Source organism: Zootoca vivipara, chromosome 4 (assembly GCF_963506605.1).
Source record: "Zootoca vivipara chromosome 4, rZooViv1.1, whole genome shotgun sequence".
Classification (NCBI taxonomy): Eukaryota; Metazoa; Chordata; class Lepidosauria; order Squamata; family Lacertidae; genus Zootoca; species Zootoca vivipara.
The window spans coordinates 7324088-7347203 of NC_083279.1; the positions used below are offsets into that span (position 1 = coordinate 7324088).

At 42.5% G+C, this 23116-nt stretch overlaps 1 protein-coding gene across 1 annotated transcript in view; it reads right to left on the bottom strand.

Annotated features, from left to right (window-relative positions):
• Positions 1–19618: 19618 nt before the first annotated feature.
• The window catches only part of KLHL1 (kelch like family member 1), a 141427-nt gene continuing 137929 nt past the window's right edge, over positions 19619–23116 (bottom strand). The window contains exon 11 of the mRNA XM_035116455.2: positions 19619–20476. Coding sequence (XP_034972346.2) covers positions 20417–20476 — 60 coding nt within the window. The 3' untranslated portion in view covers positions 19619–20416. The remainder of the gene's footprint in view (positions 20477–23116) is intronic.

The window sequence follows — 23116 nt, forward strand, 5'->3', positions numbered from 1 at the left end:
ACTCACTCTTCTTTTGTTGGTACTTCTTGTTGTTTCCATTTTGGGGCTAAAAGGGTTCTTGCCACTATTGTTGCATACAAGAACAGTCTTTTATCTTTTTTTTTTTTTTTGGTGTCTCTTCGTCTACTATACGGGACCCAGGTGGCGCTGTGGGTTAAACCACAGAGGCTAGGGCTTGCTGATCAGAAGGTCAGCGGTTCGAATCCCTGCGATGGGGTGAGCTCCCGTTGCTCGGTCCCAGCTCCTGCCCACCTAGCAGTTCGAAAGCACGTCAAAGTGCAAGTAGATAAATAGGGACCGCTCCGGCGGGAAGGTAAACGACGTTTCCGTGCGCTGCTCTGGTTTGCCAGAAGCAGCTTAGTCATGCTGGCCACATGACCTGGAAGCTGTACGCCGGCTCCCTCGGCCAATAGAGAGAGATGAGCACCTCAACCCCAGAGTCGGTCACGACTGGACCTAATTCACTCATTATATATCATTTCTAAAGTAAAGCCCCCTTCATCGTCTGTTTAACTCGTTGCTTGTTTTCCTTCTCTTCCTGTTTTGTGGGATGAAGGTTTTGTTGGGATAGTATGTAATGAATTTTAACATTTTTAATTATTGTTGTGTTGATATTTGTGTATAGGCATGGTCCTCACAATAAACGGTTTTGTTGTTGTTGTATTATATATCATTTCCCAGAAAGCCTATACCTCTTTACAAGTCCATCACATTCAGAAAAAGATACCTTCCTTTTCTTTACATTTCCTACACTCGTTAGATCTTGTCTTATACATTTTAGCAGGTTTTGATGGTGTTAAATACCATCTATACATCATTTTCATCACGTTTTCTTTAAGTGCACTGCATGCAGTAAAATTAGTACCTTCATTCCACAGCCTTTCCCAAGATTCTAACTGAATATTACATCCAAAATCTTTAGCCCATTGTATCATACAGTGAGATCCTATATTATACTGCTGGTGTTTCTCTGAAAATCATTAGATGAGCTGTTATTGCTTATAGACTTGGGACCCGGAAGAAATGTTGCCCACCTTCTTTAAGAGGAGTGCTATTGTTCAAGGCTCTGGCGATCCTGAAAGATGAGGCATATAGGGATATTTGGGGGTGGGATGTTGAGAAGAAGCATTGAAGGAAAGGGCACTTCTCTTCCGCCTCTCTTCTGAGGACTTCTCCAGCTGCACGACTCACAGATATGAATGCCTGAACCAGGATCAAGTGAATGGCAATCTAGTGAGAATATATATGCCTGCGCCAATAAGTCTGAAATGTGAGAAATCAATACATGCGTGATTCAGCTTTTAGCACTGTGCCTATATCCTTCAAGAAACAAAGATTTGTATCCTGGTACAGTGTATTTTGTTTTTTTAAACAAACAAAACAAGCAAAGCAAAGAATGCACAGTTGGGCCACCTTGTTCAAACCTGGTTTGGTACCTAGAAATCACTATGGTTACATACCGTACCTCCAACCCCCCACACATTTTTTTTTTTTGCCGACGCAATGCTTTTCTTATTTTTATTTTCTGCTTTCCTTTGGGTGGGTAGGAAAAAGCTGTGCTACTTTAAAATAAATGCTTTCTGCCTCCTTGGAGGTTCTTCTGTTCGTGCAGGGAGTTTCTAGAGGCCTGTTGTTTACTGGGACTTTGAAGTTCTACTCATGCAAGGTAGAGACTAGGGCGCTCCCAAGAACCAGCCTTGAGGCGTGGGTGTGGAGTGGGGGTGCTAATCCTTCAGAAGGCAAGCTTTCTTTGTGAGAAGCTGTATCTTGAGGCTTTGATGTGCTGTCTGCAGAGAAATCCTCAGATTAGTAATTCTGCAGGCTGCAGAACTTTTCTCTTCTGCTAAAGGTTTGACTTGTCCTCGATAATTAAAGGAAAGTGGCAATTTCTGATTAAATAGATGGTTCCTAATCCTAATTCTCTATTGTTCCAAAATGTTTATAGTCTCCTCAGAAGAAATATATGAAGAACATGGTAAACTAGAGGAAATGGGGAGAATAGAAATATTCACAAGGAAAAATGGGATGGGAAGGAGGGAGGTCTTTTCTGAAGCCCATGTTATTTTCACATTTATGCATGTAACATACATTAGAGAGAGAGAGAGAGAGAGAGAGAGAGAACCCTCCAATTTCCTAATTAGAAACAAAACATTTTAATAACAGATAGTGTAAGGGCAAGCAGGAGCCTGATAGGGAGACAGGATATGAGAGGAAATAATGTCTAAGGAAGAGGGGCTCTACAAACTACTATTAAGAACAGAAGGGCCTTACTGGATCACATTGGCCAGATGCCTGTGGAAAGCCTTCAAAAGAACCCTTCTAAAACAACCAACCAACCAACCAGGGGATTCCCCTCCCCCATACTTTTCCAAACGCAGTGGTAATACAGGACTGTTGATGTGTTCTGCCTTCATACTGAAGAGAGTGATTTGCAAATTGTATTATTGAGCTAGATCGGATCCTATAGTTTGCATTGCCTGCATTGTATGAATTCTGACTGTATAGGCTGTAGCCCTGGGATGTCTTGCGTAAAAATGCTTTTTCCTTTGCCTCTCTCTGTGTGCCAAAGGGTAATGTAAACAAAACAGGATGTCCAGCTAAGCTATCAAGGCCAAATGACTGTCTTGTCTGATGCTAGCAGTCTGACACAAAGAGCAGCAAGATAGTCAAGGCTTTGTTGAGCCAGCCAGAGATATGAATTCGACAGTAATTGACAATACGCATAGATGATGTGAAGGGGGGGGGGGGGGGGAGATGCGTAAATCACCATTGTCCCCTATAGCCCTGTTTATGTTACCCCTGCCTAAGCCAGCATGTGTTTACGCACAGGACATGTACTAGTGACCCCCTTGTGTGCGCACATTTGCAGAGGAGGGGGAAAGAGCCCCAAAGGAGGGTATAAGAGAGCTTTGCAATTTGTGTTGCTTTACTCATGTCGTGGAACTAGCCACCTTGAGTCTCTTATTAATAAGAAATAAAATTCTTTCTCTGGAAGAACTCAACCCCGGTATCGTTTTGACTATCTCTGTCCTGCTTGGGGCAACTAAAGGACCCTTATCAGCAATAAGGCTACAATACTATCAGGGAAGCCTGGGAGGGAACTGGGTTTGAATGACTGGAAGAGATGCTTGGCTTGGTGTATGGAACACAGAATGTGCATCCTTTGAGCCTCATGTGACCTATAAAGTAAAGGTAAAGGAACCCCTGACCATTTGGTCCAGTCGTGACCGACTCTGGGGTTGCGGCGCTCATCTCGCTCTATTGGCCGAGGGATCCGGCGTACAGCTTCCAGGTCATGTGGCCAACATGACTAAGCTGCTTCTGGCGAACCAGAGCAGTGCACAGAAACGCCATTTACCTTCCCGCCGGAGCGGTAGTACCTATTTATCTACTTGCACTTTTGACGTGCTTTCGAACTGCTAGGTGGGCAGGAGCTGGGACCGAGCAACGGGAGCTCACCCTGTCTTGGGGATTCGAACCGCTTGACCTCTTGATCGGCAAGCCCTAGACTCTGTGGTTTAACCCACAGCGCCACCCTATACAGACCCTTAAATCTGTGAGTACACATCTAGTTAAAATGAGTCTGTGAAATCAATATCCATCTGTATTGCAGTGCTTGAAGTGATGTGGCAGTGGCGCACTAAGGCAGCGGTTTTCAACCAGTGTGCCGTGACACCCTGGAGTGCCTTGAATGATAGTCAGGGTTGCCATGGACCACACTGGCCTCTGTCCCTCTTTCTGTCCCTCCTTCCTCTGATGCCTTCTCACGTTTCTGCCTCCCAAAGGCTTGCACAGCTGTTTGTTGCAGCAGCCCTGGCTACAAGCTTTGTAGGCGAATGGTGCCTCTGGGGCTGGTCACGGAGTGCTGGTTACCAGGAATTGAGGTGGCCTTGGAGTAAGCAAACAAGCAGGCAAGGGAGTCCAGCCAGCCAGTCAAGATCCTTTAAGTTTAGGACCAGTGATATATGGTCCCGGCAGCCACTCCCAGTCACTAGTCTAGCTGCCGCATTCTGGATTAGTTGTAGTCTCCAAGTCACCTTCAAAGGTAGCCCCATGGAGGGTGCATTGCAATAGTCCAAGCAGGAGATAACCAGCATGCACCACTCCGGTGAGACTGTCTGTGGGCAGATAGGGTCTCAGCCTGCGTACCAGATGGAGCTGATAAACAGCTGCCCTGGATGCAGAATTAACCTGCGCCTCCATGGACAGCTGTGAGTCCAAAATGACACCCAGGCTGCACACCTGGTCCTTCAGGGGCACAGTTACCCTATTCAGGACCAGGGAAACCCCCACCCCTGCCCACCCCCCTGTCCCTCAAAAACAGTACTTTTGTCTTGTCAATATTCAACCTCAACCTGTTCACCGCCATCCATCCTCCCAGTATTTGCTATGTTGTCCTTATAGTCTGTGTTCCTTGGAGGAAGATACCCAACAACAAAAGTCAACCCTTCTGCAAAAGGGTAATAAGACTATGCAGTTGCTTTGGTTACTATTTGGTATGTCCTGGGCAACTTCAGGTAGTTTTTGTTTTGGATCTAATGATGCTGCAAGGAAAAGAGAATAAGATTAATAGATTTGCATGCTTAAACAGTCACAAAGGACCGGTATGCTCTGATTTCATCTGACCTGCTGAATAATACAGAGGAGAAGATGCACTGAAAAGTCCCTGGAGCAAGCCGATGTTATTTGGTAGGTTTAGAATACATATCCAGATCATTTATGTAAGATATAAAGCAAAGTCCTCCTATACAACTCTGCTACCTTACTTGCCCCAGCTGAAAAACATGCCATTCATTCATTCATTTTTTTTAAAAAAAACCTTAGAAAGAAGCTTGAAGCTTGGGAGGATTTTCTCCATATAATAATTAGGAGAAGTCTAATCTCCTATCATGGTCCTTCAAATAAACACAGTGCAACCCTCCTTAGGTTGCAATCCTAATGCATGCTTACATGGGATTAAGCCCCATTGAATACAGCTGTATTACTTCAGAAGAAACATGCATAGGATTCCACTAAAAATGAAGTAACTATGATCTCTGTGTTAGATCACTGAATTGCAATGTTCAAGGCAGCCTTGCCACACTGAAGTGTCAACTGGGGTCCCCTTGTGTTTCAGAAGCAATCCCTAAACATCTTATAAAATTCTGAGAACCGGTCCAGAATGCAAAGTACATTGATGCAAATTTCTGCCCAGGCCTATCAAACTTTATCATTGAGCTGAACTTAAATTGTACCGCAGAACCTGTCTGAAGCAGGAGATCACCTTCCAATACCTATTTTAGTTGGTGGGAATGTAGGACCGGGTCTTTTCTGTAGAAGCACCCAGATTATGGCATTCTGTTGGTTATATGGATCCCATCATTGATGACTTTTATGTGGGCTGGGAAAAAGTTTTTTTATTATTTTCATTGTCTTTTTACTCTGATCTTTTAAAATTTTAATACCCTGTTTTAATTCAAGTGAAACTCAGTATGAGGAAGTTTTATAGAAAAATAAAGAAATGGAACATAGCCACATTCTTCTGTGTAGTGGTAGATATTCAGTATTTCTCAGAAGTTATCTGAGAAGTTCATGCTCTTATTTCTGATCTCATTCATATTCATTGATGAATAAACTTCTGAAGAATTTCAGACTTCCCCAGAACACATTTTGAAAACCACTAGGATTTTGATTCAAAGTAATTTGTTTTTCTTTTAGATTTGGGCATTGCTTCACGGCTGGCTCTTCAAATGTGGTGAGTTTTGACATGGTGGAACAGTTGATGGGTAGACATTTTCACATTTTCTGACTTCCTCGCTGGCAATTACATGAGACCTCAACCATTCTCCATGACCAAATGTTTGAGCTAGCCTTCAGGTTCAGTTCTGTATGTTTTCATTCTCAGCTTCAGACACTTCCTGATTTTAGACTGGGCTATATAGTGTCTTGGCACGTTTTTGCTTTATATCTATCACAGTAGTACTTCATTGTCAAAACATAAATATCTTTTTTAAAGTATTTGATGTACCTCCACTTGTCTCTGCAGCTGTTTTTCTACTACTTCCTTGAACACAGGAGCCTATAAAGTAATTTGGAATATTTATTTGCCTCTCAAAATGTTATATCCTATTTCCTTATCATTCACTGCAGATTGAAGATGAGAAAAGTACCCTCATAATAAATGGCAGACTTATTTTAAAAGTACTCTTCAGAATTATAGGGTATCAAAAAGCATTTGGAAGTTCTCTTTGTGAGGAATAAGCATTTCTCCAGAGTGACACCAGATGACTTAATTTACATTACAAAGCCGAAGTCTGAATTACTGCTCAGTCCACAGAAGAAGCACAGTTGGGATATATATATATATATATATATATATATATATATATATACACACTTTTAATTTAAAAACTTGTTATATTTCACTTCTGAGCACTAATCAATACTTTAAATACAGACAAAATAAAAAAAATTCCTTCAGTAGCACCTTAAAGACCAACTAAGTTTTTATTTTGGTATGAGCTTTCGTGTGCATGCACACTTCTTCAGATACACTGGAAACAGGAAGTGCCATCCACAGGTTTACCACTCCCATCAGCCCATCACCCATTCCCACCCACCCCCACCACCCTCTGTATATATATAGGGTCTGACACTTTCGTTTCCAGTGTATCTGAAGAAGTGTGCATGCACACGAAAGCTCATACCAAAATAAAAACTTAGTTGGTCTTTAAGGTGCTACTGAAGGAATTTTTTTATTTTGCTTCGACTCAGACCAACACGGCTACCTACCTATAACTTAAATACAGACAGAAAATCAAGACATATTAAATAGAAACAACCACAAACAAATGGAAGGTGTTCCTCTAGGAAAAATCAGTATGAATTTTAGAGTAAAATGATTCTGGTTGCAAGAAAGTTAACTAGGCTCACACAATTTATGACACCCCCCCCCCAAAGCTGACCGAACGTAGTCCACCAGCTGTGGACTATGACAGCCTGCCAGGTTGTGCTAACTCTTTTTCTTTTTTTTTACCAGTCTTAGGCAGGCAGCCCCTGTTAGGCGGGATTGCAAGAGACTTTAGAAAGCAGGCCTGGAAAGAGGCTGGCACTAGCAGACAACTGACACATTATGTTAGGGCTGCAGTACATCCAGATTTCCCCAGACATTACCGGGATTTCAAAGGCAGAATTAACGTCCGGGAGGAATTTCAAAATGGCGGTGCTTTGTCCTGAATCTTAGGCAAGTCAATTGAAAAAATCATGTTTGGGGGAGGGGTTCCCTTAAAATAAAAGCTCAACAATTTTGGGGTGTCCTGGTTTTTACGTTTTGAAATATGGCAACCCTACATTATGCATCAGTTACAGTTTGTATGAATGGGCTTCTTGCGCAAGCCGTGTAACATTTGATTTGTTTCTGATTTGATGTGATATTTGCATTCCATTTTTCCATGGGAGAAGGATACTGTCAGAAGAGGCATTGCCATCTTACGTGAACATTTGAGAAGTACTGCCCACAGATTATTCTGCTTGGGTTACTCAGGACAAAATAGTAATGAGGCAGTTTAAAGGCATTTGGAGGAAAGGACAGATTGGGCTGGATGGCATTTTGTTGGAATCTGTTATAACTTTTAAATCAAGCAGGTCTCCTAATTATGTCCCTCTTCAGCAGGCAGGACCAGCCCACCCATGAGGTAGAGTGAAGCAGATGCCTCAGGCGGCAGAATCTTACAGGGAGCTGCCTCTGTGGGCACTGAACCCACCCCTGCCAACACAGAAGTTGCACAAGAGCTCTGGAACATCTCACCAGAAGCCACCATTGTGCAACTCCAGTAAGCAAGGCTTCAGTGTCGGGAAGGCTGTAGTAGCTGGCACCTTCCCATTTTGCCTCAGACTAGGCCATCCTTGTCAGCAGAACTCATTCTTCTGCTTCCTACTGGTGGGACATATATGTTTGGTTTCCACCATAATCTCCTGAAAGGCTGGTTTTCTGCATCTTCAAGTTAAGATACACGCTGGGGGTTTTTGCCACTGAATTGTTTACTACTATGACATCCTGTAGTAATAATTGAACACATATCAAAATGACTTTCTCTGGCAAAAAAACCCCAAAGTGATCACTTTTAGAACCCTTTGCTGAAGTTCTTGTGATTTAAAAGTAGGCCACTTATAGCTAAAAACAGAACTTATTGAGGAGGCATGTTTAGCATACAGTGGCATGGAGTGTTCCCAAGGCAGAAGCAGTAAAAAGTACATTTTTTTTCTTTCCTCCGAGTTAGAAACATTTAATAAAGGTTTTGTAGAAAGCAGCAAATGCTTCAGCAGATGGAAAGGGATTTCTCCTTGTCATTCCTTCCTGAAGGTCAGAATCACAACAGTCATTCTTAGGTACTGTACTACAGAGTCATGGAAGAGCGGTGATTCATAAAGATACAGGGTGATTCATAATGAAGTATACAGTTTCAACGCACTATTAAAAAAGAATGTAATATATCTTATGTTACCTGTAACAGAATTGTTGTGGAATGTTTAAAGTTTCTATAGAAACAGTCATAGATGTTTTATGTGTGCACCCTTTGTCACATGACACACATCAAACCGGTAATCCATTTCTGCCCAAATGCGACTCACCCTACGCATTGATTTTCCCGGGCTTCCTTGAATGGTGGTGCAAAAACTATCGATGACTTCTTCCAAAACACACGTTGGTTCAGGACTTCGAAGTTTGCACAAACAGCCCGTAGTTTCAAAAATTTTATGCCAATTGTCATGTGACACTAGTCATGTGACACGCACATTATCGCCTACGTCACTTCCCTCAGTAGCGGAACACAAACTTTATGAGGACATCTATCTCACGGTTCGCAGTTGTGGTCCGTGTCCTCACCTGTCCTCTTACAGCATCTGGAAGCTGTATACTTCATTATGAATCACCTTGTATAGATATGAAAGTTGCAGTAACCCCCTGTAGGACAATGGATGTTGGTCCAAAACTCCCTTTCTTCCCTTCAGGGACAGTGGACATTAGATGACTATAGGCCAGGCATCCCCAAACTTCGGCCCTCCAGATGTTTTGGACTACAATTCCCATTTTCCCCGACCACTGGTCCTGTTAGCTAGGGATCATGGGAGTTGTAGGCCAAAACACCTGGAGGGCCGCAGTTTGGGGATGCCTGCTATAGGCCCATTTGCACTCTCATCTGGCTGTGGATTATCACTGTGCAGTGGCAAAGCAGACATGGTTGCTTATAGATTTGTTAATCTGTAACACATAGGCCTACCTGTATGCATTGAGGTTGACTCACATGTAATAATTATTTTCTATATCTGATCCAAACAGGTGATAAATATCTGGAAGAACAAGATATTTTTTAAAAAACAAACAAAAAACTATTTATGACTCTCAGGTATTCCAGGTTGAATAAGTTGTTCAGTGTGGTGAGCAAGGCACTATAGACAACAGGCACTTTAGAGACTAACAGGCAACAAACGCCTTGTTATGTCCCACTGTATTTCACCCACGGGATGAACTTAGATGACTTCTGAGTGCTTGCCATGTGCAGTTCTAGTGCCCAATATGCCTCGAATAAAAGTTCAGGCTGAAATATTAACAGAAGCGCCACTGAAATCCTCAGTTGGAGCATTAATTGCCCTCTCCCTGAAGTCATATGCTCTTGTCACAAGTATAATTATCATGTTTAATCCTCCTTTTGTCTTCTCGGTGAATTACACTACTGGGGACAGAATGTCCGGCAATGTCAAAGTTGCTGGATCATTCCAAGGAAAGAACATTTATCTCTCGCATTCAGATGTTCAGTGAACAGCAGAGGCAATATATCCAAATTTTATATGTTGGACTGCACCTAAGACAAATATGCACTTACAGGAATTCTGTACTGATAAATTTTGTTCTCAATTACAGGCAAAAATGCACAATTTCTCCCCATCCAGAAATAAACTTTCCAGTTATGACTGGTCTAAAATGTAATGTAGAAAATTGTATTGTGGGTGGGGGCAGCACTTGTAGGTGAAAAGTATACTGGTCTTAATTTGATCTTGGCTTTAGTTTGCTTTAGATAAAATATGAAAACAAATGTGCTTATTTGGCATATTTTTATCCCACCTTTTTCAGAGAAGCATAAGCATACCAGAATAAAATAACAGAAACAATAAAAACAGCATGATGAAAAAGCAAAGGATTATGCAGTAAAATCAAGCCAGCAATTAAAACCAAGATAAAATAAAACTCCAATACCAATATTCCATTTAAAGGCAGGTGAGAGCCGGACACACTGTATGAGAACATAGATTGTAGCAGGAGAACATGTCTCGGCATCAAACTCCAGAATCTGGACACTGTCGCTGAAAAGGGCCATTCTCCAATAGTTGCTCCTTAACTTCCAAGGATTAGTGCACCTGAAAAGTGACTTTTACTTCCTTTCAACTGCAAAAGGAGGTGGTAAATCGGGATATGGATGAGCTCATTCTTGCTTCTTGCCAGTAGGGTGATCCCAAAGTTTGAAACAAACAGGTCAATGAGGAAGCCTCTTGGTTTGCAAACTTGGGGATGGCCTGATGGAGAAAGAATTGCTTCAGTGGCCAGCTAACAGGTTAGCGGACACCTGCAACTCTTAAGGAAATGAAAAACGAGGAGTGATGGCTTCACAAGAAGGAATGTATTTAGAGATGTGTGTGCCTGTGTGTGGATGTGTCTTTCCCACTGTTTGCATGTAATTGGGCTAAGACTTATTCAGGAAGAGGGATGTGATTTGTAGCCTACTCAATGATGCTTGGGATAAGGTGGGCTCTTGTTCACCTTTTCTTAAAATAGCTCCCAAGTACCCATCTTTGCTGTGAATCTCCATGGAACTTGGTGTGCCTTATTTCTGAGTAGAAATGCATGATATGTCTTGCTTCCCACACTTGGATGAAAGACTCAGACCCTTGGCTTGGGAATTTCCCAAAGCTTCATTACCAAATCAGCATACAGACTCAGTAGCAGCTTCAAGTATAGGACACATCGTTTAATAGTGCATAAGCAGAGTTCTAGGATATATGGCTGGGCATAAGCAAATATTTTGTCCCAACCCTTGACATGCCCCTTCAAGCCTGCTTTTAAAGAGCAGGTGGAGCCAGTCTGTCTTGCGGTTCTCGTCCCAAGTAGGAAAGCTATGCTTGCAAGCAAATGTTTCTACTGTGGATGGGCTGCTGCTGGGTCTGTTCATGCTGGCACAGACAGTGGTGCATGTTTGGTGATGGGACTTGAGCCCAACCCTCTGACTGTCCCACCATCTCCAGCTTAGCCAACTCCACCAATTGGTCACCTGTCTCTTCAGCTCTTTAGGAGGCTACAGACTGACTCAACCAATTCTCCCTGGTCACTGGGAAGCCAAGTGACTGTGTGTCAGAGCCCTCTTCCATATCACTGCCCAAACTCTCCCTACCTCCAATCCTAGGGACCTCCTTCTCTGGCAGATTCTGCCACTCCCAAACTGCCCCGCCAGCATAGCTGCCAAGTCTCCCGTTTTTCGTGGGCAACCCCCGGATTTTAATCCGTTACCCACTGTTATCCCAAATAGAAAAAAACCCCGTACATCCCAACTTCCTACCTGCCAGGGAGGCTCCTTCTGCGCATGTCTGGACATGCGCAGAACCGATTTCGGGTGCCACTCTGCCCATGTCTGGGCACCGGAAGTTGCTTCTACGCATGTCCAGACCCACAACATTGGGAAGAGATTATTCAGAGCTATTGTCTTCTGCAAGGTGAGAACCAAATGTCCGAGATGAGAAATTTTGATATACTCATGTGAGGTTCTGCATAACCATCTTCCTTTCAAAATAGGTAGGAGTTTTTTTTAAGGAAAGGAAGAAGCAATATTTATATAATATCTTATTCATGGTTTTGGATACTGGCCTTTTTAGAAAGCTTTCTTTCTAGTTCAGTTACATCACTTGTTGTTTATGTGAAACAATGCTACAAAACCTCATTTTAATTCTGGAATGAAAAAAATATATTTGAAAATACATAACATATAAATGGAAGGAGAAGAGCAAACATACATAAATTTACTGTAGGTCCTAAATTATGTTTGTAAAGTGGTTAGTAATATATTCTTGTTTAGTAATATATTCTTGTGCTATTGAAAGCATCAAAATAGTCTCTTTATGAAGAAGGATGTATGAGGGCACACCGAACCTCAATAAAACAAGGCATGAGGCAGATTCTAAAGCAGCAAACAGATCAGTCCTACATAACTTGTTATCTAGAAATCTAAACTGGGCCTTCTGGCCCCTGGACACCCCTCCCTCACAATTTATTATGATCCCAAGGAAACCAAGAATTGTAATATGCCTTTAATGCATCATCCTGAGTCTTGTGGGTTGTAAGCCGTAAACAGACAAACGTCTTTCAGTTGCATTCTGTATGACATTTTGCAGCACAATGCCCACTTACCCTGTTCTGGGTGGGCGGTGGTTGTGGCCCCTCACAAGCTGGCCACCATTTTCAGGTCCTGGACTCACGGCTAGACATTGAAGATCAGCCAACCAGCCACATTGCAGAGCAGGATTGCCCGTCAAATACTCTAAGACACTCGAGAGCTTTGCTGGTGGACCGGCACATACATGCTTCCACTCCGGTCCACTGGCTACACTTAACAACCAACTGCTCTTGGCACCTTCGATGCATTCAGCAGAAGAGCAACCCCTTGCTTTCATTCTGCACAGTATTTTGACTTGTCTAACCAGGTTTTGCCTCCTTGCACTCTACCTGACCTCTCTACGATTCCCAATGGAATTTGGGGACAGAAATAAATTTGCCTTCAAACAGACTGGGACCATTTGGAGGTTTAGCCTTCCCCATAGCAGGTGGCAGGTGAGGCATTGGATGGAATCCTAGTCAGCAAGGTCCTGGGTGAATGGGAGCATTTCCCAGACCGAAGAACATGTGTGTACTCAGGGTGCCCCATTAGAGGGTTGTAGATGAAAGAGGAGAGCAGACAGGCCATAGAGCTTCCACCAGAGGCCTGGGGATGGCCATCCCCAGTAGACTGGCATCTTGGGGAGGCCACAATTCTTGGCACGACCCTGTAAAAAGTTTCAGCCCTCCAGCGAGAGGCTAAAATGGATAATATACTCAATGTTGTAGCCAAACTCTTCCAACATCTGAAATCAAAGTTGTGGCTTTATCCCAGACTGTCCATTCAGCGTATTTGTTCAAGACTTATCACCAAGACTTTAAACGATTACTGCCACAGTTTTTCAAATAGAAATGTGATCAAGAAACCCAAATAACACGTTTTCATTCATCCAACATATATATTTTTCAATCGAAAACATGCAGTACCATAAATGATTTAACAAAATCTGATTCCATATACAGAACTACCGTACTTTGCACTCCTAGACCCTGGAAACAGATGCTCATCACAGCAGAGGATAGACATTAATTGTACATGTATATTTTCCTCGGAACTACTGGGCACATAATACATAAAGAACAGTTTTATAAGTGATGTACTCAGCCTGATCTGAAAGGCAATGAATCTTTCATAAACAAGGATATTAATAAAATGCTTTTTCTTTATTTTCCCCCCTCCCAGCTATTCTATCAAAACCCTTGCTGACAATTATTTGTTGTAATTCCCCACAGCTGAGGAACAGAATAGCGTTCTAGAAAATGAAGCTGCGGTAATAAACATTTTGTTTGGGCGTGAGAAAAATGCCAGCATCTAGCGGTGGACAAGAGCTTATTGTCTCTAGATGGAAGAATTTAGCACTGCCACCAAAAGAACACCAAGGCCTCTAGTAGAAGCCATAATGACAATGATTATCATAATTATTATTATTTGTAGAGTGCTTAAAATACATGAAGCACTCGCTATTCTTCTTGCCACATCTCTTAAACAAATTTGTAAGGATGCCTGGAACACATTTTTCGCAAAGATGTGGCCTGTGTTACCAACACGTTTTCTGTTGAATTTCCAATTGCATTTCTACTTCGCCACATTTTTAGGTTCCTTAAATGTAGAAATCATGCAAAATTCAGAAGGCCCTGCAAACATGACTGGCCATCTGGCACTTCAAATTAAAGTCGAGTCTCTTTGCTTCAAAGTGGTACCAAAATTTAGGCTGCACCAGATATCATTAGGAAGTAGATCTCTGCTCTAACTTCTGTTGAGAGACTACACTTGTCTGGCAGGGCAAAGCGTGCTGACGATGCTAATGTACATCGCAACATTGATTTCAGATGCAACTTTAGAGAAACCTAATTTTAACAAATGATTTCTAGTGCCATGAGAAGAAAGTGCTAGGCTTAGCAAAGTTACTTTGTTGACCCCAATACTCATTCCACTTTCCCTTCAATGTACTTTTATTGCCGAATCAGTCACAGTCCCATCCATCTTAAGTGCTGAAGCTGGAGGTGTGTGTGTCATATGTGCACCCTCTAGGTCCAAAATTGGAGGCTACTCCATAACAAGCAAATAAGCTTTTCATCCTTCTCCAGTGGTGCTCGCCTCAAAAGAGTAAAACGTTTTCCAGTACCTGGTTCAGGTGTTCACAGATGTTCTATCCGTAAGTTCCCACTTCCTCCTCTACAAACATGACCCCCCCTTCTATTTCCCACCCAAACCTCATAAACCTTTTGCGGGACAGAAAGAGGAAGCAGCAGTAGAAACTTGAACCATCCTTTTCACAGGCAGGAATGGGGATTGGCATTCCATGTCCCAGCATCCCTGACGGAAAAAAAATCTATTTGTGCCAATCTCCACCAATAGAGGTGTCAAGGGATGCTTGGAGTGTTGGGGTGGGCAGGATGTTGCTTGCCCCAACCCTCCTCTTGAAGAACATAATAGGGCCGCTCACATTTGCAACATCTGTACAGTGACTTACCGTTTGTGGAATTCTGTCCCCAGGGAAGCTTGCCAGGCACCTTCACTACATATCTTTAGGCACCAGGCGAAAACATTTCTTTGAGTAACATTCTATGGCCTTTTAAATGTGATTGTGGGAGGGGGTGTTATTAGTTTGTACTTCATTGGTATTTTGTGTTCCAAAAGTTTTCAAATAGGGAAGCTTGCCAAAAGCTAAACCAAATAGAGGTGTGTGTTTGGAGGGAGTCTGTATTCTGTTGCAGGTGGCTGCTGAGCTAGTTTTGGAAATATTGCTATGATATCAGCCATGGCTTCAGTGGCCACGCTCCTTAACACCACAGTCCAAACTCAAGATCAGTTGCAACAAGAGAGTTTAGATTCAGCAGATCTTGGGTTTTTCTGGCCGCCACCTGGCATCAATCTCCAAAAAGAAGTATTCTGAGGCACATTGGACCAAGGCAAGATTTACACCTATTCTGAATACTTTCCATTCATGTGGCATAGGACACAAACCTCAAAACTCACGCCTGCACTCACTTGTCAGCTCAGCCAGCAGAAGCTCCCTCCCAGAGGGTCCTGAACAGAATTTGGACTAGAGGTAACTTATGCTTGTGTAAGTTATACCAGCTTTCCATAGTCAGGATTGTTCTGTAAGTTAATGCGCTCTGTACCATTATTTCACTATCATCTCTAGTTCATTTAATGCGCTCTCTTGACCACCCCTGTGAGTCCCATGTTTTCATGTGCTGGGCATGCAGAAGTGGTTATTTAATGAGCTACCACAGCTGTGATTTGAGATAATTTTCTAATCTCTTCTTCAATAACCAACTAAAATTGCTGAAAGGCGCAAATACAGGATGGGAGACACCTGGCTTGAGAGCAGTACATGTGAAAAGAATCTAGGAGTCCTGGTAGACCACAAACTTGACATGAGTCAACAGTGTGATGCAGCAGCTAAAAAAACCAATGCAATTCTGGGCTGCATCAATAGGAGTATAGCGTCTAGATCAAGGGAAGTAATAGTACCACTGTATTCTGCTCTGGTCAGACCTCACCTGGAGTACTGTGTCCAGTTCTGGGCACCACAGTTGAAGAAGGATACTGACAAGCTGGAACGTGTCCAGAGGAGGGCAACCAAAATGGTCAAAGGCCTGGAAACAATGCCTTATGAGGAACGGCTTAGGGAGCTGGGTATGTTTAGCCTGGAGAAGAGAAGGTTAAGGGGTGATATGATAGCCCTGTTCAAATATATTAAAGGATGCCATATAGAGGAGGGTCAAAGGTTGTTTTCTGCTGCTCCAGAGAAGCAGACACGGAGCAATGGATTCAAACTACAAGAAATAAGATTCCACCTAAACATTAGGAAGAACTTCCTGACAGTAAGAGCTGTTCGGCAGTGGAATTTGCTGCCAAGAAGTGTGGTGGAGTCTCCTTCTTTGGAGGTCTTTAAGCAGAGGCTTGACAGCCATATGTCAAGAATGCTTTGATGGTGTTTCCTGCTTGGCAGGGGGTTGGACTGGATGGCCCTTGTGGTCTCTTCCAACTCTATGATTCTATGATCTTTATGTTACCGTCAGACTAAATGGGAGCCCACCTCTGCAGGCAATATTAATTTTACAAAGCCTTTCTGTATTTATGTTTAGATTTCTACAGCATCTTAAAGTTTCCGGAGACAAGTCTTGAAAAATACTGACTGGACTGGTTTTTGAAGGTAATTGGTTTCATCCTATGTAATGGTGCATAATTTGCTCCCTTTTGTGCAAAGAAAGTAATGGTCTATCATGTGTTTTGGTTTGGCTCTTGCTGAAAACCTTTGGTGCAAGTGCCCTATGCGTCCATGCTAAGTTGAATTCAGAAATAAGGCGGAAATACAACAAAGAGCCATGGTATTAAGAAACGCAGCATAGGATCTTCTTCCACTGACCCAGGAATACCATAAAACACCAGGTTCAGATGGCAATTGCGTTTTCAAGATTTGCACGTTCAAATTGTAGGTCTCTTCATGCTTCTGTTCTGACCCGTTTCTATCACTGCATGACACAGAGAGATCAGAAAGATTATTCAAAACCTCAGGATTTTTCTCTCCTTTTTTTCTTCTGTAGCGCTGATTAAATCCACTGTAGGTGCTGGCCATGATTCTCTGTTGTATCACACTCTTTTAACTTTTGTCTATGAGTTAGGCTTTGTGTTTTACCTGAGAGATTCTGTTAGTAGAATAATGGTATTATTGTGGTGTTGGGACTCAATATTCTATTCCTTCTTTCCACAGGAAATGTTCAGCAATTCACATATTGATTGATTTTGCTGTTTATTGTATTTTCCACCACTGATAATCTAACAAAAGCTCAGAGTTTTTGGGCTACTCTGCTATCGTTTGAGGGATGTGGGTTGGGAACACCTACAACAACCAGGAGGGAGTGTCCTGAAATATTGCTCTAGATGCCCAGTACTTCTTCTCTACAGGTTGTCAGCATCAATAATTGCTTCCAAGCCCAGAAAAGATGCTTGCAAGAATGAAGTCAGATGAGAATGTGAGTATATACAAAGTTCTGGAATCAGAAGCAAGTGTATTGGTAACCATGGCAACACATACATAGAGGGCTGTCACAAAGGGTGGTGATTAGAAACCAGCTTATAACTGAAGGAGATTTCTCAAGTGATGGAGGCAGAGATTCTGCAAACTTCACAGTTACAGGAGATTTTATTTCCCCAAGCTCCATGTTGCTTTGCTCAAGCAAAAGTACTGTTTTGGGGGGTGGGGCAGAAAAAAAAGTCTCACCGAGTTCTGATGTTTATGAGCAAGGTAGCATGGAAAGTGTATGGGACCCAGGTGGCGCTGTGGGTTAAACCACTGAGCCTAGGGCTTGCTGATCAGAAGGTCGGCGGTTCGAATCCCTGTGACGGGGTGAGCTCCCGTTGCTTGCTCCCATCTCCTGCCAACCTAGCAGTTCGAAAGCATGTCAAAATGCAAGTAGATAAATAGGAACCGCTACAGTGGGAAGGTAAACGGCGTTTCCATGTGCTGCTCTGGTTTGCCAGAAGTGCCTTTGTCATGCTGGCCACATGACCTGGAAGCTATACGCCGGCTCCCTCAGCCAATAATGCGAGATGAGCGTGCAACCCCAGAGTCAGTCATGACTGGACCTAATGGTCAGGGGTCCCTTTACCTTAGCATGGAAAGTATCATATAGACTATGGGTAAGCCCTGGGGAAAAGTTTCCTGATCCTGTCTCTTAGTTATCCATCTGGAATTTTCATCTTTCAAACATGGGCTAAGTAGACATGGCAACACATCAATTGATTTACGTGCATGGAATCCAACTCTGATTGCAAAATATAGTTAACAGATGTGGTTATGTGACATTCTTCTGCTGGGAGGGAGTAGCCTCTTTTTTCACACAAGTAGGGCTAATGCAGAACTCACCCTCTAGCCTTCTATTTTCAAGGGATCCCTAATACACACTTATCTCCTCTTATTATTACTGTATATAGAATTCAGATTATGAAAAAATTACAGAATTACACACCACGCTATCCAACATTCAGTCTACTACTAGCAGATGTCTGGAAAATAAAAAAGCTTGAACAGCCAGTCATTGGGACACAGATATTTTTATTTAGCTAGCAAATGGGTCTGAATGGGAAAACCTCACATTTCCCCCACCCCCATTCCCAAACTTGCTCAAGGAGCAGCAGCACCCATCAGAGCTCCACACAAAGCTTTATCCCTGCTACAGTTGAGGTCATTCATGTAATTAGACTCTCCTACACCTACTATTGAAACCAGACTCATTTTGGTGCCTTGATAAGAGTTCAATCATGCTTATGACATAATACAGCCAACAGTGACGTTCATGTAAAGTCTGAGGGCATTTAGTAACCACAACAATATGACTTATGCAGCTCATTCGTAGACAAGGCAGAACTTTGCAAAGGCAAGGTGATCCATGTAGTTTGGACATCTTTTGCGGGGGTTTCATACATGCAAAGCAGGTGCTCTGCTACTGGGACACATTATGCCAAAATAACCTGATTTGCAATGTTTTTGTCTTTGTACACACTGGTATTACATAGCAGACTTATGTGGCAGTCTTCCAATGTGGTGGTGTGTGTGGGTTTTTGTTTTTTTAAGAAAAGGAAAAGAATTGAGGGAATCTCTCCCACTTTGAAGTGAGGAATAGGCTACATAAACCTTTCTCTCCTGGCTATTTTGCTACTCAAAATCTCCTCACTGCTGCTCTTTTGCTTATGGAATAAAATATATATTTTATACTCTGGTTGGAAAGGCAACCTGGCAGTAAGGATTTTAACAGGAAAAATGTCTAGCTGAAAAAGGTTACGCAGTTCCTTCCCCTCCCCTGCTATATTTCCACTTAAACTGGCAGCTTACTTTGAATGATTTCAAATTTTTAAACGTGTCAGAAGATTGTTAGTCTTCTGCCATGTAATGACCAGTTCATCCCTTAGTTTCAGTAACTTACAACAATAAATGGATGATCCTTATGGTAATTGAAATTAAGCCGAGTTTGATTAGAACAATGATGGGATCAAGAAACACATATAAGCATTATAACATTTTTGTCTCTCTTACTGCACTTCTAGGCCCCAATGGAATTGACTTAGAATTGCTGCATGTTATCTTTACGTGATGTGATGAGCTGCCGTTTGCCTGTCTTCCACAAGCTTTTCACATGCAAGAAACGTGTAAAAGCATTGAAAGAGACAAGAATTCACATGCTTTCATAAGAAGTTAAGGTAGATTTGTGAGTGTTCCTTTGGATCTCCTTTTTTGTAGCAAAGTCCCATTGGGTCAAAAGGCTCAGTCTTCCCTCAGTGTCGAGATGTTTCCCAAACACACAGAACATACCAGTAGCATCAGTGCAATCTCGGAGATGATGCATAATTCTAGTGGGAGGGACAGTCCATTATCAGAGAAACAATCAATTTGTTGTTAGTGTTGAATCATTTCTGATGAAGAAAGAAGCTAAACCTTTCCAACCTTCATTCATTACTTTAGGAGGAAACATTATTCTCTCTTGTCTATTGTCTGAGTAAATGGCAGAGAGCGTAAACCATTTCAAGATAAGGCCTTGAGAGAGAACAAGAGACAGAAAAATAAATCAGTTACCTACATTTTCTTTTAATAAAACTATGGTTTAAAAAAGTGACAGTGTGCTATGACGGTTTCAGAGTTAAAATGTTTAGTGCTATGAAAACCATTCATTAAGCTGCTCCAGTCCTTTTGAAGAGTTGGTCTTGGGCATGGCTAGCTTGCTATGTCTGCATTACACAGCCTGTAGAGGAGTATCTGAACTTGCCCCTTTTGTGTTCATAGAGAGGCTCCTACAACAGGTGGTCGATTTTTCCTTGTTCAGCCACTGAGCAGTGTGTAATGACTGGAGAAGGCATCAAATCCTCATTATTTTTCCTCCCCATTTTAAACTTCTTCAAGTTGTGGTCAACAGACTGCCGAGTGTATCTATTGATCCTTATGCTCAACAAAGTTTTGTTTCTCTGACAGAAAAATCCACCTAGAAGTCAATAAAATCCACCGCTGACAAAAATCATGGCTGCTTTATGACTACAACACAGGCCCCAGCTCTTCCGATGTTCAGAGAGGCCATCTGCAGAGAAGAAACAAATATCAGCTTCAGAGTTTACATTTGGGAGTGAAAAGGCTGCAGTTTTGTGGCCTGTACTTCTGAGGTGTCAAAACAAGCAACTGGTAATTCAACAACACATTATACAGGGAACCTAATATTGCTGCGCCCTGCTTGTTATGCACGGAAGCATTGCATTAGTGGTGAAGTTATGAGCTGGAGTTGAAACCCTGGCCCAGTGCCTCGCCTCCACAACTGGTATGAGGGACATAAAGATCTACAGTATCTGCAAACTGCAGCTAACAAATCCTGTTCTCCATTACTCATTAATAACCTTTTAAATTATGGAACTGTTACAGCTTCACACATGTATACATTAACTGTCTCCAAGTATTCCACAGCATTCATGCTTGCTTGTTTTAATGTGGTGCCTTCTGCACTGGTAAGTAGATGATTTAACAAGACCCTGCTTAATGAACATGTGTTTGTGAGTAGCTCAAGCGATATAGACTCTGTTGATCATGTTTCTCTGTGCTGTAACAGGGTATAGGAAAGGGTTGATTCTCCCTCCATTGAAAATTCTGGGAAGATCTCCTGAAAATTTGGTACTGTTTTGCTTAAGGGATGACTCTTCCTAAATTACTAAGACAATTCAAGAGGGGGAAATTGACTTCAATGCAGTTCAAGAGAATTCTTTTGCTGGCTTCTTAAAAAAAATCTAAAAATAAATAAGTTTTATTTGTATGTGTTTTCATTAAATTTATATGCAACATTTTAATGTTCTCTACAGTTAGGCACATTAAAAACAAATTGACAAATAAAATGAAGACACAAGTAAAAAGTGTACTTTGCAATGTGGAGTCTGAAAACTACAGCAAGCAGTAGTAATTTCAACTATGGGGAACTCTGGAATTGCCACTTTTTTTCTCTAGAGCATAGTGAAAGATATTGGTTTACATTCAGTATCACATTTCTATTCTTGTGACATTTATACTTACTTAAATTCTTCCTATGATTTTGGGAATAAAGTGAATGATGAAATATAAAGCCAAAAGCCTAAATCATTGACTTTCCAGGTCAGAATTACTTTCCTTCCTGCTATATAATTTATCTGCAGGAGGTTTGATTTAAAGAAATGCAAATGGACCACACGCTCTTGCCTTTCTTGTAAGGCAGAATAGCTCGGAGGCACACCCTTCTTATATTCAGTAAAAACTGTCATCCATGTTACGATCCTAAATCGCAATGTGTAAGCTCCATATTTGTAGCATTTACATATGGAGAAGAGACAGACATTTTAGCATAGTGGTGGGAAGACTTTGCCTTTCCAGATGTTGCTGAACTACAGTTGCCATCAGCCCCAGCAAATATGGTCAATGGCAAAGGATGATGCGAGTTTCAGTTCAGCAATATCTGGAGGGCCAAAGGTTCCTAACCTCTGTTTTAGCAGATTCCCCTTCCCACATTAAAAGCTTGCGGCATGAACAAATGGACAGGCAGGTTGATGTGACAGATCATGAGTTAGCAATATAATCCATCAATTCCAGTCTTCTTTCAAGCCTTTTAAGTGAGCTACCTTTAACTCCCTTACCCTCAGCACAGACAGAGGTGTCTCCTCCATCCTGGCTCAGCCAGGACCCAGCCAGCTGAGCCTGAGCCCAGTGGATCTTAAACTGGCATAATCCCTGGGAAAGAGGCATGGGACTAGAGAGGGGCAGGTTTGCCTGGGTCCAACGGCCTGGATCCAAAGGCCATTCAGCTTAGTCACATGACTTGGTGACTCAGCACAAAACACTATTTTAAAGTCTTGTGTTCCATCTGCCAGGCTTAGGCAGAGAGCAGCAGCCATGGTTGCTGAACATGGTTTGGATCTAGTGCAATTCTATGCTGGTTTAATTTATGCCAGTTTCTTGTGTATGGGATTGCTCCCTTAATCATGTCTATTAAAGTCAATGGGTCTACTCTGAGCAGAACTGGCATTAAATACCATCCTGCAAGCATACATAAAATAGTATTAGTTACAGGTAGGTAGCTGTGTTGGCAGCGCTGTTTTAAGCGTTCCTGGTGCCGTGGTGCACCGGATCCCTCCGGTGCCCGCCGGATCCCTCCGGCGCCCTCCCACCCCGTTTCCCAGCGCGGTGGGTGGGCGCCGTGCGCAGCACCGGTGCAACAGGCGCTGCTGCGCGGCAGGCGGGCGGGCAGGCGCAGCTGCGCGGCGGACCGGTCGGCCAGCGGGTGGGCGCAGCTTGCAGCGCCCTCCTGGCGGGCCGGCGCCATGGTGCCCTGCGCCACCCAGCCTGCACGTAGGGCCGGCTCTGTGTGTTGGTCTGACGTAGTCGAAACAAAATTAAAAAAATTCCTTCCAGCAGCACCTTAAAGACCAACCAAGTTTTTACTTTGGTATGAGCTTTCGTGTGCATGCACGAAATGAAAATGAAATGAAAATTTTAATTTCCAAATAATTCTACACTCATAAAGTTTCTAATAAAGGTTTGGGACATGTAGGAACAGAAAAGCTGGCACTTTTGAATTTGCCACAAATGCCTAGCAATTTTTAATCTGTTAGGGCATTTTTCTATATGGCAAATATGAATTCTAACACTTCCCATAGTAACATATTTCTCTTCCTGTGAATTCAAGCCAAATAGTAAGGATGATACAGAT